The sequence below is a fragment of the Solea solea genome, chromosome 8 (assembly GCF_958295425.1).
Source record: "Solea solea chromosome 8, fSolSol10.1, whole genome shotgun sequence".
Taxonomy (NCBI): domain Eukaryota; kingdom Metazoa; phylum Chordata; class Actinopteri; order Pleuronectiformes; family Soleidae; genus Solea; species Solea solea.
The window spans coordinates 11,674,807-11,692,989 of record NC_081141.1 but is presented as its reverse complement, the minus strand read 5'-3'; the positions used below and the strand labels follow the sequence as shown (position 1 = coordinate 11,692,989).

Genomic DNA, 18,183 nt, shown 5'->3' with positions numbered 1-18,183 from the left:
ACATCCATGCACATGCCATGCACGCCTGAAGTGCATGTTGCATATCGCAGACCCTGGTATACTCGCGTGTCAGGGTCCTGTAGTAGGGTCCACCTTGTGAAGTATACCTGAGCCTTTATTCTATTAAACTATTAGAATAATCATTTTAGTATCTGGCACCCTATAAATTAGGTTTTTTTCTTTCTTTGGACTGGACCATTGTGAAGGTAAAAGTAGGTAAACTATAACAGACAAATCAATAACTTTAACCCCATAACAAACACATGTAAAATATACTTGAACAAATGATAAATTGCACAAGGAAAATAAACACGAACTGTTCAGGAAAACCACGTTTTGAACGTCTCTGTGTACTAAATCACACACAATGTTCTAATCAGCCTCTCCCTGAGGTCAGCTGACCACCTACAGGTGAACCTAAGTGCTCTAGAGAGTGTGGGCAGGTGAGAGGAGAGAGAGGGACCAGATAAACTTGTTTATGGCAGCAGAGAATGCAACATAATTTGGTGACGGTCAACAAGGTGAATATCAGACTTTGCTGATAAATCTGGCAGTCCCAAAAAGTAAAAATAATTTAATCTGCAGATTAAATGTGTGGTCTTAAAATAATCATCTTTCTCAGTGGTAGGCTTGTCTTCTGATCTCCAGTTTGAATTTTGTATTTTATTGACCTTCCTCATTCTGGAACTGTTCCTGCTCTGTTATCTCTCTGGCTCAAGCTGCAATGGTGGAGTTGCACCAGATAAGGTTCTGTGTTAATGAGGGCCCTTTGTCCATTACAAGGCTTGAACAACACACACAGGTGTATTGTGGCTTATACCTTTTTAATCACTGATAATGATGGAAAGGCTGTGCTGAACAGACTGAGACCAATGTGGAGTAAAAATATGAAAAGATAAAATATTCTATTGCAAACGGACAAGGTTTTGTTGCACACATGGTGGCAACCTGTTGTAGTTTTCACTTTTTTCTTCACTTGGACGATACATGAGCTGTCTGTTGTCAGCGTGTCAGCATTACGGTGAATTTACCAAATCTTCCTGTGGTTTCATCGACTTGACTTTGATCCCATTACTGTCAACTCAAAACAAAGTTTAAATCATGCAATCCCTACCATCATCAAAATGCAAAATGTCTTTGCATCTTCTAAAAGACTTCCTTTTGTCATCAACTTCTTCAGTTTGAAGGTTACATTTTTAACCCTTCATATGTTTCTCTTGAGAAATGTATTTGTATTATTTTCATGAGGAGTTTCTTCATTTCTGACTTTCTGATGTCTGTTTTGTCCATATGCCTACGTCAGTTTAACAGATTAACAAAACATAAATCAAGCTATTTTATCATAGCAAGCTGTGACAGTGATATAACAAATGATGCAACAATGATGTCTGCAGAGCTTTTTTGTAATGTCCAATATGTTACACACAACATGTTACTATTGAGCACATATTGAGTGGACTGCAAGCTCTGGAAGAGGAAATAATGTCCATCTGTGGCAGTTCTTGACTGTGAACACACTGTGTCACAGGGAAATTGAGTCTTTCACAAAGGGGTAGTATTGACCGTGGGCTGTTAGATGGAAAAAATAGGGTTGTTGTGATGAAAAGTTTGGGGTGGAGGGAATAACAGGGATACAGATTGATAGTCAGAGCCCATTGACTGGCTCCAGTGCTTTGTTAGAAGTCCATCCATCAACAGCAGTGTCTGCAGATGGGGCATCTAAAGGGCTCCCACAAAGGTGAGCAGGAGTGATTAGTATCCCACCCATCCATCAGTCACTCCTGCTAGCATCTCTCCACATGGGAACCATTCGTGTGTCCTGCAAGGGTGCTGGAAAAAAGTAGATTGGCACTGGCTGTTTTTCTCTGACTGCACATCTGACGTGTATCGTGATTTTACCTTTGTACCCGTCAGTCATCATCAATTTGAATCAGCAAAGCTAATTTAGGATGCTAAAATGTGCATCAGTGAAATTAAATTATTCTTGTGCTATTTTGAATGTACAATACATCAAATACAGTGTGTTTATAATTCACATATGGGTGTAAATTATGTCACCTAGTGGTTTTTAATTTGCTGTTTTGGAGCCTCACATTTTGCATTACGGTCAGCGCAGCTAGAAGGTCTGTGGTTGGGATCTTGGTTCGACCGAGGGTCTTTTTGTATGGAGTTTGCATATTCTCCCTGTGTGTGATGGGCTTCTCTCGATGTACTCCGGCTTCCTCCCATAGTCCAAAAGTACGCCCTGTCCAGGGTGTAACTCTGCCTTTTGCCATTTGTCAGCTGGGATAGGGTCCAGGCCCTCATGACCTTCATGTGGAGGATAGAGAAGTAGACAATGATTGAGTGACTTAGTCGGTGCCATCTTGGATTGTTATTGTCAGAAAAGGAGCTATGGATGGCACCATGTTCCAAGGCCTGAATAAATGAAAAGACTGCAATGTGATAGGTTTGAAACACAGACATTTTTGCCCTATGATAGTCAAGGAAATGGAAACATGACAAACACCCCCCCCCCAAAAAAAAAATGCGGAAAATGCTGACTGATATTATTAAAAAATACAACACGAGAGATTTTGAGACCATTTTCTCAAACAGATCTGTTTTTGCAACTCATGGATTTTCTCCCAGCCATGACCATCCAAGGAAATACAGATTTGTGGCACTTGTGTATTGACTTTATTTTACTTTATTTTTAGTCTTTCTATGGGTGTAATGCAGGATCATGTATGCCTAGCAGCAATTTTAGATACATTAGACCATCAAGAGGAATATTTTTCCGTTTTTCCTTTTTCAACATTTACATTTCTAAGAGCTACATGTACAAATTCATACAAATAATAATACTTACATTTGATGCATGGTGTTGCCACTTTTCTTCAGAAATCTTCCTCGGTCACAAAGCAATTTGGTAATGTTACTGTCACTGGACGCTGAAGCCAGAGCATTGCTCACTTGGTATTCAGGAGGAAGCCCAGCGCCGTCGAGTGGAGTGTAGCTGTTGACAGCCAACAAATACAAGTGAATGTGTGTGACTGTCAGACCTCATTGACTGCTATGATCAACATCAGGCTTACACAGTAAACAAACACATTAATGGGACTCACAGTGAGAGTGGAGCAGAGGAAAATGCTGATTGAAATAACAGTACCTAACAATGGCAGACCATGATATATAAAATACATGTGCCTCAGATTCTTGATAGTTATTTATAGTCTTAAGTTTCTTTGTGAAATTGTATTATTATTATTGTTGTTGTTGTTGTTGTTGTTGTTGTAGTAGTATTTTATTGATTATCTATGATGATCTGCTCTGAGTAAATTATCTTTTCATGGTTGGCTCCATGCACAGCTTGTTCAGTCCACTCCAGTGCAATTCTTTTAAGTCACTTTGCATTATAAGCCTACAAATATTGAGGAGCAGGGGTGTTTCTGCTATTATGTTGTCAACTTGTTGCTGACAGCAGACACAGTTAGATGCTGTTTTTGTTGATTATTCTAACCTATAAAGCTCCAATACATTGGGGAACTGCCTGTGGCCAGCTTTTTGGGTACTCAGGGTATTTGGACTAGTGCCCCCTGTGACCCTCATGTGGAGGATAAAATATAAAATATATAAATATATATACACACACATGCATGCACTTGCCACTTTCAGTGACCAAACAAACAGTGCAAGTCTTTTCTTTATGAAACATTCACAACTTCTCAGCAGTGAGACTCCAGTGAGACAAAAACTAATCTTTTCTGGGAGACCCATTTCTCAGCAGGGCACAGTCATGGAGGGTTTGCCCAGAGACTCTCTTCATCCTCAACATTGCTCACATTATACTTCAGGGTTCAGCTTCCACACAAACACACACATGCAGTTCACACAGAAACACACACTTTGAATCATCTTAGGAAACTGCCAGAGTCTGAACATCCCTGGAGATGACTGTAAATAATTGATTTTAACTAGGGGAATGTTTGCCTTCTTTGCCCCATTTCCATTTGGAGGAAAGGCTTGAAGAGCTGATTCAGTCGTTGACTGATACTTGCAACACTTTTGGAAAGTTTGAAGGAATATAAAATGTAGGTCTAGGATATGTCCCAAAGGATTTTAGGAAATAATGCAAAGTTTTTTGAGAAGTCTGCATGGAAAAATAATAATAATTCATCTTTACAGTTTGCCTCAAATATTTGTGTTTAAAATGATGCAGACCTGCAAGCAAGCATAAATTTAATATGCTACAACCACCCCTTTAGGAAATGCATGTATTTTCATATATTCTCCTCTCAGTGACGCAAAAACAGGCAATAAAGAACAGTTTCACCAGTGTCACAGTTCACCTCTCTCTGACTTAACTTGGAGTTGTTAACTTTTTCTCAAAAAGCTTAATTCCCTGGTGATTTCTCTTTTAACTGCCTTCAGTCTTTCTTTCATTTCTGGGTCACAAGAGGGAAAACAGACTCAGGCATTTTTTGATGCATCAAAACAGTTCCTGTAGAGAAGGTGTGTAAACACTTGGCAGCTCACTCAGGAGGTAAACCTGACACAGCTTTCGTATCCCAGTTTTCACAACTTTGATGTTCGGGAGATGGCATTAATATTCTGGAGGGAAATCAGGCAGTGTGCTGGTGCTCATCAGATAACCCTCAGACTAGGGGCTTAAGGCAAAGAAGTCTACCAGAGGTTTTTCTCTTGTGAGCGATTGTCAGAATTTTATTTTGCTACTAACATGGTCAAAATGACATGTCAAGGCTCTGGGGTAGAAGATGTACAACAGCCAGTCAGAGAATGATGTCTCTTGTGCTCAATGCTCAATATCATTGCACCAGGAGTGGCCTCGGCCCTGTGATTCTGTGAGTTTCTAATGGGCATTCAAATCATTTAAAACCTGACTGCTGCACTCTTAATGGAACATTAAGTTTCATGAAATGGCCGGGGAAATCCCTGCATTGCCCATCATCATGGAGCTGCTGGTTTAGTAGAGGCCTGAGTGATTCATGCAGTCTTGGATGACTAAATCACACTATACAACCATGATCGCTGCTATCTTGCCAGAAAGTTCAAAACTGAGTGATTCTGCAAAACTAGATGATGTTCACTAGCAAAACATTTCACAAACAAAGTATTTGTGTACTATACATGCTACCACTTGGTGATATACTGTATGTCTCCATAGTTATGTAGACAACACACAACTGTACATTCCTGCTGAACCAAATGATGCTGCAGCAATAAATTCCATCACTACCTACATGGCAGTGAACATGGATGAGCGATAACTTCTTAAAGCGAAACGAAGACAAAACAGAAATCCTTGTTCGGTGGCACTAAAACAAAAAGAGAGACGCTATCCACTGACTCGGGGAAATTAGCTCCCAGGATTAAATCTGAGGTTTTGTATTGGATCCAGATCTTAGTTTCCATTACCATATTAATAAGATGACAAAGACATCGGTCTTCAAACTTAGAAATATTGCTTAAGTACGACCATTTATAAATCAAAAAGACTTGACTATTGTAATGGAATCTGGTTTTACTGGTCTCCCAAAGAAAACCGCTGACAGACTCATCCATTGATTTATTGGAGGTTCCTGACAACGCCCCTAAACTTTGGGACACTCTACCCTTCGATATTAGAGAATCCAGCTCACTAGATATTACACTAGATAGAAGACTTAAAACTTATAGTTTTACTCTAGCCTTCAACTAGCTCCTTTTTATTCCACCCTGTGTTGTGATTTATTGTTGTATTTGCATCTCTTTTCTGTTAAAATTTTATTTTCCTTTTATTGTGAAGCACTTTGACCTGCAATCCTTGTATGAAAGGTTTCTAAAGTTTATTATTGTTATTATCTTGTGTAAAGATGATTCAGACAATAAAGCTGAGAAACACGCTTTAATTTACTGAAATTTGGTGACACTTGCCTGATTATGTTCTTATTAGTGCCTCATATGGAAAGCATATGGAATTCAAATCACCTTATAATCCCCCATGCAAATCTGTGAGTATATTTCTGTTAAGATATAGAGAGAACAAAATGGTTATGAGGCTGTGTTGGTTATTTTAGGAAACTCAACCTGCCTTTGTGCGAGCACCCTGCTCATGCTCTTGCAGAGTCTTCACACCAAACCAGAGAGGCATATACCAATGAAGCAGAGACGAGAGATATAACAGAAATCCCCCATTTCCACTGCACACAGTGACTTACTGAGTGTTCACACTGAATGCGATTCAAATCGAATTACATACAAAATCAATACAAAAAAACAAGTCACACATCACTTGCATTGCGTTGTTGTGTTGTTGCAATGTCATAATGTTATTTCAGAAATAAAGGACAAAATTATGGTTGGGGTATTTGAGCTTTACAACACGATTACATCTCCTCCAATCATCCCCATCTTCTCTTCCAGCTAAAAATGTAGACCGTTTTGAGATTGAGTGTTTTGGGGGTTGAGTTGAGGGGGGCTCATGCACGTGAGATTACCTGAACAGTCACTCTAATTAATGAAATAATAATAATATAACAGGGTGAGAAGTACAGATATGTGGTTCCAACCAGACAATAAAAATGAAGACATAGTAGCTGACATCCCTGTTTAGACGCACATGACTGCATAGTTTCTATATTTTTCTCCTTCACAACAGAACCTCAAAAACCCTCAAAGTCTAAACTCCTGCAAAGGCGGGCATTATTTATTTATTTTGTGAAGAATAAAAAAAAACGAATTGGTACTACAGAGAGGAAACTGCCTACATCTGTTTGCCACCAGGGGTTGCTGTTTTGTTTCTTGCAAATAATGAGTGTTTTTTGTGCTTCCAAATCCAATCTCTTCTCTTCCCACACCTCTTCCCAGCGGATGATCCCTAAATAGCAAAGCGATACTTGAAACAGGCACTGAGATCCTTTCTAAAACCACTGATGGGGTCGGGCTTGGGGGCTGCCCAGCAAGGAAAGGAGGAAGGAAGGAGAAGAGTATCGGGTACTGTGGAGATAAACACAAGCCAATACACTGAGGGAATTCATGTTTGAGGCTGCAGTGCAGCTTATGTTGATCCTGCAGCCTCATTCAGAGGCAGATTCAGCACAGCTGGCACCGGCTGTCATATCCATAATTCCCTCATAGACTGGAACTATTCCCACTGTCAGAAAGTTTTAAGAATGGCAGCACCAGGCCTGCCATGTGAAAAGAGGGACGGTGGCCAGTTTTCACAACAAAGAATCTCATGTACAATGGTACAAAAAGATGATGATGGAGTGATCCCAGGTAGAGCAATCAGTAATGTCTTTTTGTTAGGATTTCTGACTTCCCAAACATCCCTCATGTTGTGCAGTTTTGTAAATGCATCATCTCACCACATTAACTTGTTGTAATGCAGAGAGCTTAGATGCCATATGTCTCTTATGTTGTGAAATGACCACATCTGTCTTTGTTTTATTCTCCCCTCCAAGCAGCCCTCTCAGTCTCTGACTCTCTCTGGGCCCATGCTCATAATCCTGGAGCAGCTCAATGGGCTCGCAGTGTGAGCCATTATTCACTCCAATACTTTTTTCACTGTGCTGGCCAATTGCCGAGGCTGAAGTCAGGATTGTAAAGGGATATTTGTTCCACAGAGGCAGAGAGCACAGAGATCTGACCACAGGGGCACCATTACAGTGAGCCCTCATCATATAGACTATAGCGTCATGCTTGCTTGATGCTGCTATTCATTTTGAAATATCACCAGCAACTCTAAGAAGTAATAACTTCCTCTCAGTCTGACATGAATTTGCAGCCGCTCACTTAATTTCCCTTTAATGTTCCAAATTTGGCAAGGCGTTGTACTTGGGCTTTTCTCTGCACTTTGCAGTTTTTAAAGCCTCATCAAGAGACAAAGAGCTGTTGCAATGAACAGACACACAACATTTGTTTGAATGTATGCAATTTGTGTAGCTTTTATAAGCTCCAAGAACCACCATGTCCCGAACCAGATTATTCCTGTCAGATGGAAAGACGGCTGGACACACAACTCCAAATGACTGCTTATTTGCTTTCCCAACATTATTCAGTTACACTATTGTTTTTTTTTTTTTTTAAGCTGGAACTGAAGAACTGGGCCTCAGTCGCCCACAACCAAACAAGCAAAATGTCGAACGTGAAATCAGTAAGACAGTAAGAATGAAATCATACTCGCAAGCCACACAACTGGTCGTCTTCGTCTGCGACATCTTTGTCCTTATTTACATAATGATTATCATATTTAATTCTGCAGTCATCAATAAGACGTGCTGTTTTGGTGATTATTCGGAGACTGAAAGCTCTTGAACACATAATAACCTTTTGGCTCTCAGTCACATCTCTCATTCCTGGGAAGAGGAGCATATGAGGAGAAGGCGGCAGAATCCTTCTGCCGTACTGCTGCATACATGGCAAATTAGGGAAATCTTCGTCTTAATGAGGGAAACATTTGACTATTGAATACACAATTCAAACATATGGCTCGTACTTAGTATTCTACTAAACAGTTTTTTTTTTATTAAAGCAAAACTTTAATTTGTGTGTTGTTTTTTATGCAGTCCCCCACTGGCATCATTACTACTCTATTACTACCTATAAATGATGATATATAGGTATCTGCAGCATTTAATGACCCATCAAATGAGTTAGAGGTGGCGGGATTCAGCCTGGTCTCCGAGGAAAAAAGTCGCCATGACACTTTCCTGCAAACTATGGAAAATGTTACTTTTGCATCATTTGAATGGGACATTTTGGTACGTGTCATATTTCTTTTTCTTTTAACTCTAACCAAGAGCTTTTTGTACCTCAACTTCACATTCATGACCAAGAGATTATCATCATCCTCAGACCCAAAAGTGGCACAAGCAAACACAACCATGTTTGTATGCACGTCTGTGCGAAAATAAAGTATGATTTTGATTCCAAAATATGAGTTCACACATTTTGATTTGTATACATTCTATTCCCAGCTCTCACCTACACCGCAGATGTATAACAAGAGCCTGAGAGGCCTCAGATCCACCTTAGCAGGATACAATCATTTAACATTTTGAGTGACAAAAGGGCCCCGTGCTGCACACTGGGTCCATTCGATTCACAAAGTGTTCCGACCTTCACATTTCCTCCTGTTGAGAGGGCTTTCGGTTGGCTGTTGCTGCAGAATTAAAAGGTGCCACATGTTACCCAAGAACACAAAGTTTGTGGTGCCCTTTTGTGTCTAGGCAGTGATTGCTGGGGACTGCTGACTGGAGATTTGGTCTGTTGAGCTCTGGGAAATGCCAGCCAGCACATTAAATGTGGACTCAGTGAATTTTGCAACTGAGTGAGCAAGTGAAGGAAATTTGAGACGTTAAATGTTTTCTTAAATGGCTTATATATATATAAAAAAAACCTTACAGACAAAACACATTGTTATTAATTAAGTAACTATGATATAAGTAAACAACGCACCAACCTATATTTGTGGACCCAGTATATGTTTTTTTCCCCATCAAACAATTTTCATAGACTCCTCGGCTGCATTTCTAGGGTTCATAGATATGACATGATATATGTCCTGCACACGATTCTTCTTGAATCCACATGTTTTCTCTGCCCCCTGAGCCGTGCGTCCTGTACTCGCTTCATTTTAAAGGCTACAGTCCATAACTTTTGTTGATGGTGATTTTCAGCCTCTGTGAACACTGCTTGCTTTGTCCTTGTGTTGGTCACGTTTTTAGATCTTGCATGTGACAGGCCCTTTATTGTGTCAAACTGCTGAAAGTTGAAACTGCTTTGTTGAAAGTTTTTTTTTTATTATTAGTACTTTTCGTGGGTGCTTCGTTGTGCTTGAAGTCATGCTCTAACCTGTTTACACTCTCATTTTACTAGGCAGTCCCTCTCTGCAGTGGCTCCCTGAAGCTTTTGAAATATTATTTTTTATTTTCTTTAAAAGTGGATACCTCTTATTTAGAGATCAAGGCGAGAAATAGGTTTTGTTTTAATATCTGGGCTACTAAAAGTATGCGTCTACATCAAATGCTATATTGATAACCTCCCCAAACCTGACAAACTTGTGTTTGAAATATGGAAAGCGATTCCCCAACACTTAAATTAAGTCATGTGTACATGAAGGAAGTACACATTTGTAGTCCTGTCCATCTTTGCAGTGTTTATTTTTGGTATTAACAGCAGTTTTCTTTTCATATATGTCTACAAAGAACTGTAGTTCTTTGTTATCTATATATCCAACTTAATACATGATGTTGTCTTCAGGGCCAAATACACTGAAAAAAGGAAAAGCATCTTGGGTGTATATAACACAATTGTTCTAAAGTTAAGCATAACTGTATAGTGTAAAAACTACATGATGTGCAGAGAGGGTACATGGATGTGTTCATATCATGTTGGGATGAATACCTATATGGTTTTGCAACTCTTTTGCAACTGATTCTAGAGGTTGCAGATCCCTGTGCTAGTGCAATGTTGCTGTTGCATCCTGTTACAGGCAAAGTACACTCTCTGCACAATGTGCAGAGAGTGTAAAAATATAGTGACTGAAGAGACGGAGACTGGTAGTAACAGCAGTGCAGCGTGTGTGATGTTCCAGGCTGTTGTAAGCTGTTAAAAGTGCTCAATAAATGCCACAGCCATTCGGTTCTCTGAGTTTTACTTGAAAATGTATTAGAGAAAAAGGAGTAACCCCGAAGGTTTCCCTCACGTCGGCCCTGGAGCAGTATAGCACTTTACATGCCCACTTCGACTATCATCACTGAAGCTGCCACACTTCGACCCCACTTCACACTGTCAAAGTGGTGCATTTCAGGAAAATTGTACATGAGAGATTAAATTGTCATCAACAAGACCGATGGCTGTGTATTGGCCTCTTCATTTATAGTGCATTCCATCCATGTCAACTAAAATGCATCACAGTGTCAAAGGAATGTGCAGACACTGCAGCTAAATCTACAACTGACGAGACAGAAAGCTGCAAAGATTTGTTTTACTCTGTTTTTAACAGTCGTCTCTTTCCCAAAATATGAAATATTTCATCTTTACTGGCGAATCACTAAATCAGCAGCAGATGCATTTTCTTTTCTGCTATAGCAAACTCTCTAATGCTTTAGGGTTGTAAGTGTCCAGGCACCATCCTTATAGATCATAATTTAAGCAAAGGGCAATCATTTTTCTTATAGCTTCTGCACGGAAAGAGGAAATCAACCATTCAGATACCATATACATGGTCATCAATCACACTTGGAATGCTCAGGGTGAGAATAATAAATAAACAGACACGGAGGGAGGGAGGATGACGGTCTACATCCAGACATATTGTTCGTATGCGCGAGGCAGTGAGGGAGAGAAAGAGAAGGAGAGAAAGAGAAGAGTCTGACTGTGTGATGCACGCAGAGAGGCTCCGCTCACAAATGACAGTTCTCTTCTCCTCCACATGGAACAATTGGATCGCAATGCGCCTCTCGTTCCCGAGCGATCACCATCGTCTGTAAGGGTCCGAACACGCGCAGACCTGTCACCTGTGAAGCGCGCATTTGGATTTTTTTTTTTTATAAATATCATTTATAAGTGTTTCGTTTCTGTGGATTACAAGAAGCGGTCTGGATCTCGAGGACTGAGAGGGTCAAGTGAGCGCAGGTATCCAACAAGTGGATGCACGAATTTACTCGTAGGAGACAAAACCCTGGAACTAAAAATACAAACTGTGAGTGGACTCGTAACCTACTTTTAATTTTGTTTGTTTAACCAGGTTACAGTACAGACACCAGCGCTCATTCGCTTTGCCACAGACGTGGAGCTCGTCTTGATTAATAGTGAATTACATGTGTGCGCATTATCTCGCTCTGGAGTAGTCTCTCTCTCTCTCTCCCTCTCTCTCTCTCTCTCTCTCTCGCTCTCTCTCGCTCTCTCTCTCTCGTGACTTTGTGTGTTTTAGTTCTTGCAAGCAAATAACAAAAATGCAATGAGGTGAGACCGCCTACTCGTCCCTGCGCTCCATTAATTGACCAAAAGCGAGATTGAGACGGACACGCTGCGGAATCCACCGTTTGCCACTACAGCCCTCTTCCCATCCACTCACTTGCTTCTCCGTTCCCTCGGTGACCGTGGGCGGAAGTTGTGGTCATCTCCATAGACATTTCTGTATGTCGAGGGCGCAGGTGACAGCCAAAGGTCGCAGTCATGCCGATGCATCCAGTCACCTCCACGTTGATGTACCGGGGGATCTGCACCATCCCTGACATCCTGTACAGCGCACCGGTCAACCTGCCTGAGGACGAAGTTGAAGGTGAGATGGCCCCTGTTCGTGTGTTCACCTGTGCGGCTCTTCGAGTCTCCTGTGGCGGGAGTTGGGGCCACTGTGTGTGATTCTGTGGTGCGCTCTATGCGGTGGAGCGCATTCAAACAGGCGCGCGGTCAGCACCTTGGACAGCGCTTATAGATCTGACGGTTCAGTCCGCGAGGAGAGATTTTAAAATAGTTGATTTTCAGTTTTAAACATGTTGTTTAAATTTGTTCTTTTTTTTTTATTCTACATTTCCTCTCCTGGTCTTAATATTTGAACTAGGTTGTGGAGGAATAATACGGGTCACATGCGCTCTTAGGTCAGAGGGTGTTTGGTCAAAACGAAAATGAAGTGGTGTTGCTTGTTTCATAGATAAGCTGGTTCTGACGGGAGGCAGAAGCTGAATTTTGGTTCATGGAAGCCCAATGGCTTTTATAACCAAACATTTAAGAGGAGTTTTTTTTTTGATATTCCATCTCCTTCCACATTCATTCCAGGAACTGTGGATAACAACATATTTTTTGGTAACTCTCCTCTTGATTAAGAGGAACATTTTTTTTGCGAAAAATCACCGTTCATCACTCTACATACGTCTACACGTCTTCTCTGCAACAAATACTGTAAAGTAATACTCTCCAGCAAGCATGCAGACACATGATGAACTATTCTGAGCAATTTTTTCCCATATATTCTGAGAGTATATTGCTGCCTGGAGCTCTCAGTGATGTGAACCTGTGACATCTGTATATTACCATGCAAAGGTCATTTGGGCATTGCACGACTCCCAAAGCTCTAGCATTGCTTTTTAGCTGCAGTGATGTTGTAACATAGCTGACATGTCTCTACTGAAGGATTTAAAAAAAAAAAATCTCTCTCACTCTTCTCCTTTGCTCTCCTTTTTGACGATGTTTTTGCTTCAGAGTCAGATTTGCAGTGTTCACTGTACACCAGGTGTCTTTAAAAGTGTTATAATTCTGATTAGGGTCTGACTGACATGTATGTGTGTGAGTTTCAGACAAGCTGAGTCTTGTGAGGTGTCTGTCAGTGGGTGCTGGTGCAGAATATTCCAGGGGGAGAGCAGAAATGAATTGCTAATTGAACCTGAAGTTTTGCACACTGTTAAAAATGAAGCAGAAAGATAATGAATTGGTTTTACCTCCAAAAAATGATAGGAATCATAGCACTGGAATACAGTGAATGCCACATGGGTGTCAATTATCCCTATGCACTTTTTACTCGTATGTCTCTCCTGCCTGTGATAAAAGGGATGTGTCAACATATCAGCACCAAAAGGGATCTGTCTATGACGCCATACCTATGACTATAGCATTGCGTCAGCTCCTTTGTTTCGTTTCCAGAAAATCATTTCCAGACAATTTTTTTTTTGCACTCAAAATCATTTTTAGCACATAGAGAAAATTAAAGACATGTGACTAATACATCACTCATTGAAGAGGAAGCTTTCTGTTGTTGAGACTAAGTCATCTCTGTTTCATTTCCAGCCTCCCACTTGAAATTTAGAAGCTTTGGGTGCAATAAAAAGACAACATTTCACTTTGACTTTAATTACTCAAAACAAGTTGTGCTCTGTTGCTGCAGTCATGTGACATATGAGCTTTAGTGCTTAACTTATAATGACAGTCTCACTGGAAAGGAAATAGGCAGCTTTGCTGAGATGATAGATAGAGGAGCACAGTAAGTTAACAACAGTGGGAGAGTCTTTGTCAGCTACCGTGAGCAATGGTGATCCCGTGAAAAGGATGTCAGATGTTTGATGTTGCTGATGTTGACACCAAGAGTACACCGAAGATTCAAAGCCTTTTCCTGCCACATAGCACAAAAAGGGAATGACATGAATGCGACAGAGTAGAGTGTTAAATGTTACTGAAATATATAAGAGGCAATATTCTGTCAGTTATTTATAAAAGTGAGCAGCTGAATTTGTTATTATATAATATATATTATACATTATTATACATCTATTCTGTACCTACAACATTTAATGAATGCATTTCCGTTCAGATTCCTCCTTTTACTGAGGTTTCCACTACTTTTAACTTGTTTTAAGGGTCTTTCTGTGGGAGATGTGAATTACTCAAACCAAGGTTTGAAGGGCAGCGGCTGCTGTATCATGTATGGCCTGTAAAGCAAAGTGTGATTTGGAAATTTACACAGAATGATTATTTCATTGATTTGATTACAATCCCTTTTTCTTTAACAATCTGCTTCAGTTTTTTACATGTAACTGTATTTCTACTGTATTTGAATTAGTAACTTGATACTGACGGCACCTTTCACACAGCCCTATCATCTGAAATCCAAGCTAAATCTGATAGTATTTGTTGTTGTGGTTTCATAATTCTAAAGTAATGCTTATCAGACCTCTCTGACATCTAATTAACCCAAACATAACGAAAACCACTACTATACTCTTCTTTGTCTGTGGGTAAAAAAAGAGAGAAACATAACATATCATTTAGTAGTAATACCTTCTGGTTCAGCTTAATTAATGTGCAAGTAAATGAGAGAAATACCATGAAAATCATGAAACCACAGAAAAAAAAAGAGTGTCACTTTTTTAAAGTAGTAGTAAAGCCAGTTTTTTAAAATAAAACACACACAACAAAACTTAATGTTGTTGATGTGCCAGATACTAAAAGAGTCGACAGGCTCTCAATTATAATATGTAATTAATAATGCTAGGACCTGTCAGTCAGCTGTCAGACAGCTGTGTGGTGTTTCATCAGCGGCTTGCTGATGAGAGTTGCACTGCTCGATCGACAGTCTCTTAGTCTCGTCATCATCTCTTGGGAGACATATGAGAACTGGCTGGAAGTGTGGAGTGTCTCATGCATCAGCTCTGCCGTCAAGGAGACAGGGCTTTGTCACAAATTGAAATTGCACATTAGTCAAGGTGTGTGTGGAAGAGCATACGTACAAGGACAGAAGGCCTGGCACGCTTGGCCATGGATGTGATTTTCAGTTACTGGCTTGGACCACCAAGAGAATGGACGAAATGGCGGCACACTTTTAGGACAAAGAGGCTGTCAATGGTTTAATCGGAAGAAAACCCTTTTTTTCTCATGCTTGATAATCCTGTGTGTGTGTGTGTGTGTCCATAGTAGCTAGTGGGGGTTGGTAGCAAGTACCTTAATGTACAATCATGTGAGCAGAGCATAAATTGAATTGGACTCCATATTTTTCCATTTCCCCTCCTACACAAGAGAGAGGAGCTCAATATAGATTATACCTCCTCACCTCTAAAACACACACATGCACATTCTTGTGCTGCCTTCTGCATGTGGTAGACATTATGTGTTCCCAAGCCCCTTACCCATTTTATGGGTTCATCTTATAGAGATGAACCATGACTCTCACACTCACACCTATATGGTTAATTAGGGTATCCAATTGACCCTATCCCCAATCTGCATGTTTTTGGACTACGGCAGGAAGCAGGAGTACCCTACAAAAAGCCCCAGGTCAAACCTAACCCTAAAGCAAACCTTCTCTCTCCAGTCCCTCTACTATCTGTTAGTGAAAACTAGCCTTGCAAGATCAGCAAGATGCCCGGATTTCTTGTGAAGTCTTGTGTCTTGCAAGAAACACAAATTACTTCATGGCACCACACACACATCCTCTAGCGAGGTACCAGCTCGTAAGATCAAGGCAGCGATAGTGTTATCTTAGTCATTCATCGTGGCAGAGATCATGCAAGGGGCCACACCTGTGTTAACATTGGTCCAGCTGTTTTTGAATGGCGAGAAGCATGCAAAAGAATGACAATGAATGCACATGGCCAGGAGAGGACAAACGAATGGGGAGCATCAGTGGGGATTTTTTGCATCAGTGAGGATAAAGCAGTAGACCATGGATGGATGGATGGATGGATGTTTATGGTGGTGTCGTAAAAATATGAACTCAGAAACTGTAGGCGGAGCCCCGTAGAGAAAAAGTTGAAAAAGTGACCAGACTTGCAAAGTTCCATTTTAACCATCACAACTAAATGTCAAACCCTACCCTTAAAACTACCGCCAACCTAAACCTAATTCTAACCCTAACCTCTGCACTATCATTGCACGTACATTCTCTGTATATACTGTATAATCCACTGTACATCATTATAGTCACAATGCACACGTGTACATACTGTATAACCTTTCAACTGTATTATAGTCTTAGTTATAGCCTGTTCATAGCCTGTAAATGTGCGTAACAATAGTCATTTTTATTTTATTTAAATATACCACCCTGTATATATTGTAACATATGCTATTTTATTACTGCTTAAAGCACTTCTGGTTGGATGCTAACTGTATTTTGCTGCCCGTACTTGTGACATGTGCAATGACAATAAAGTTGAATCTAAGCTAATCCAATCTAAAACCAAGTCTTAACCCTCAAAAGCACCAAAAACGTTGTGACAACCAGCCAAAAATGTCTTCACAAGGAAATAAGCCCTTGCAGCCTACAGAAAATACAGACACAGGCAAGCATGCACTAATGCACAGCGTGACAAAATTACTGTTGGTAAAATTAAGTGGGTAGCCGACTTCCGCACAGCCCAACAACAGCCCTGTTGGAGGCAGCTTCAAAATAGTCCCAGGGCAGAGCTTTAACAGCACTAACAGATCCCAGAGTGAGGCTTGTGTAAACCGACGTCAGAAGTTTTCTGTAGGCACAAGCAAAAGAGGGGAAACGGGCAGAGTAACTGCATTTTCCAACAAGAGCAGATAATTCAGTTTTGCACTTCAGCTCTATCCTGGCTTCTTTAAGTGTCTTTCACGTTCTTCTTACAGTACTGTGCAAAGGTCTTAGGGCGGCACCACCGGCTTTGTCGTTTTTATGTCTGTCATATCCTGTGATCATTGGCATTTCGATTGGAATGATGTGACTGAAAGTTGATCTTATATATGAGCAAGTTGTCAATGAGTGTAAGGCATACAGCAGGTGTACGTGACACTCAAGCATTACTTGAATAAACCTGATGTAAAAGACCTTTTTCTTACCAATAACAATAATTGCACTCCTGGTTTGAGTGAGCAAAGGTCGTGCTCTTGTTCAAGTGTTTTTTGTTCCCGAAATATTTATTTGAAAACTGCATACATGTTTCCTGTATTTTCTGGATATATTCCAATGCAGTGGTTGAGAAATAATGATACTTTATGATCTTTATATCATAGCCAAAACAACAAGTATAATAGCAAAATACTTCTGCAGAGTACTGTATGTTTAATGTGCTAATGTGAGTGAATTAGAAACAAATGAAATGACAAAATGTTACACACCTATACATACAATACATGTGGAAAAGGTTGTTGTTAGGAAGTCATTTGGTCCAAGAATAATTATTTATACAATGTCGTTGCTTACAGAATAGAGGCGTACACCCCAAAACCCTAAGGCCCTCAAACTAATGAATTTGGGAATATCCAATAATAAAATCTAATGAATTCATTTAACATACATGAGCACACTGCTAAGAAAATAGAACAATTCAGCTGTTGTTCTAATAGCTGAGTTTTATACATAAAAACAGAAACATTATAACAATGCAATTAGTTTGAAAAGCCGCAGAAGCCAGAAATATGGAGCTCAAACATGTATTGCCCCTCAACTCATATGCTGCTTAATCTTTTTTTGCGAGCAAAGTAACAGCACAAATTATAGCCTCAGTCATTTTTTTGCTTGCAAACGTCAATCTCCAAATGCAGCACAAAAAGGAAAAGACAGACAATAAACTGTTTGTATTGATGGACATATTTGAAAGAGGAAAATTTAGACAGAAAATCACATTCTTCACTGGTTGAATTGTCAGTGTGTACATTCAAGGTTATAGATCCATAAATATGATTAACGACACATTCTACCCCTCACTCACTTTCATGTACATACCAAAGAAACATGAAAGTGAA

At 40.1% G+C, this 18,183-nt stretch overlaps 1 protein-coding gene across 1 annotated transcript in view; it reads left to right on the top strand.

Moving 5' to 3' along the window:
- The first annotated feature begins 11,339 nt into the window (after positions 1-11,339).
- LOC131463938 (calcium-binding protein 7) overlaps positions 11,340-18,183 on the top strand; it is a 42,102-nt gene continuing 35,258 nt past the window's right edge. Inside the window, exon 1 of the mRNA XM_058636096.1 lies at positions 11,340-12,271. Coding sequence (XP_058492079.1) covers positions 12,166-12,271 — 106 coding nt within the window. The 5' untranslated portion in view covers positions 11,340-12,165. The remainder of the gene's footprint in view (positions 12,272-18,183) is intronic.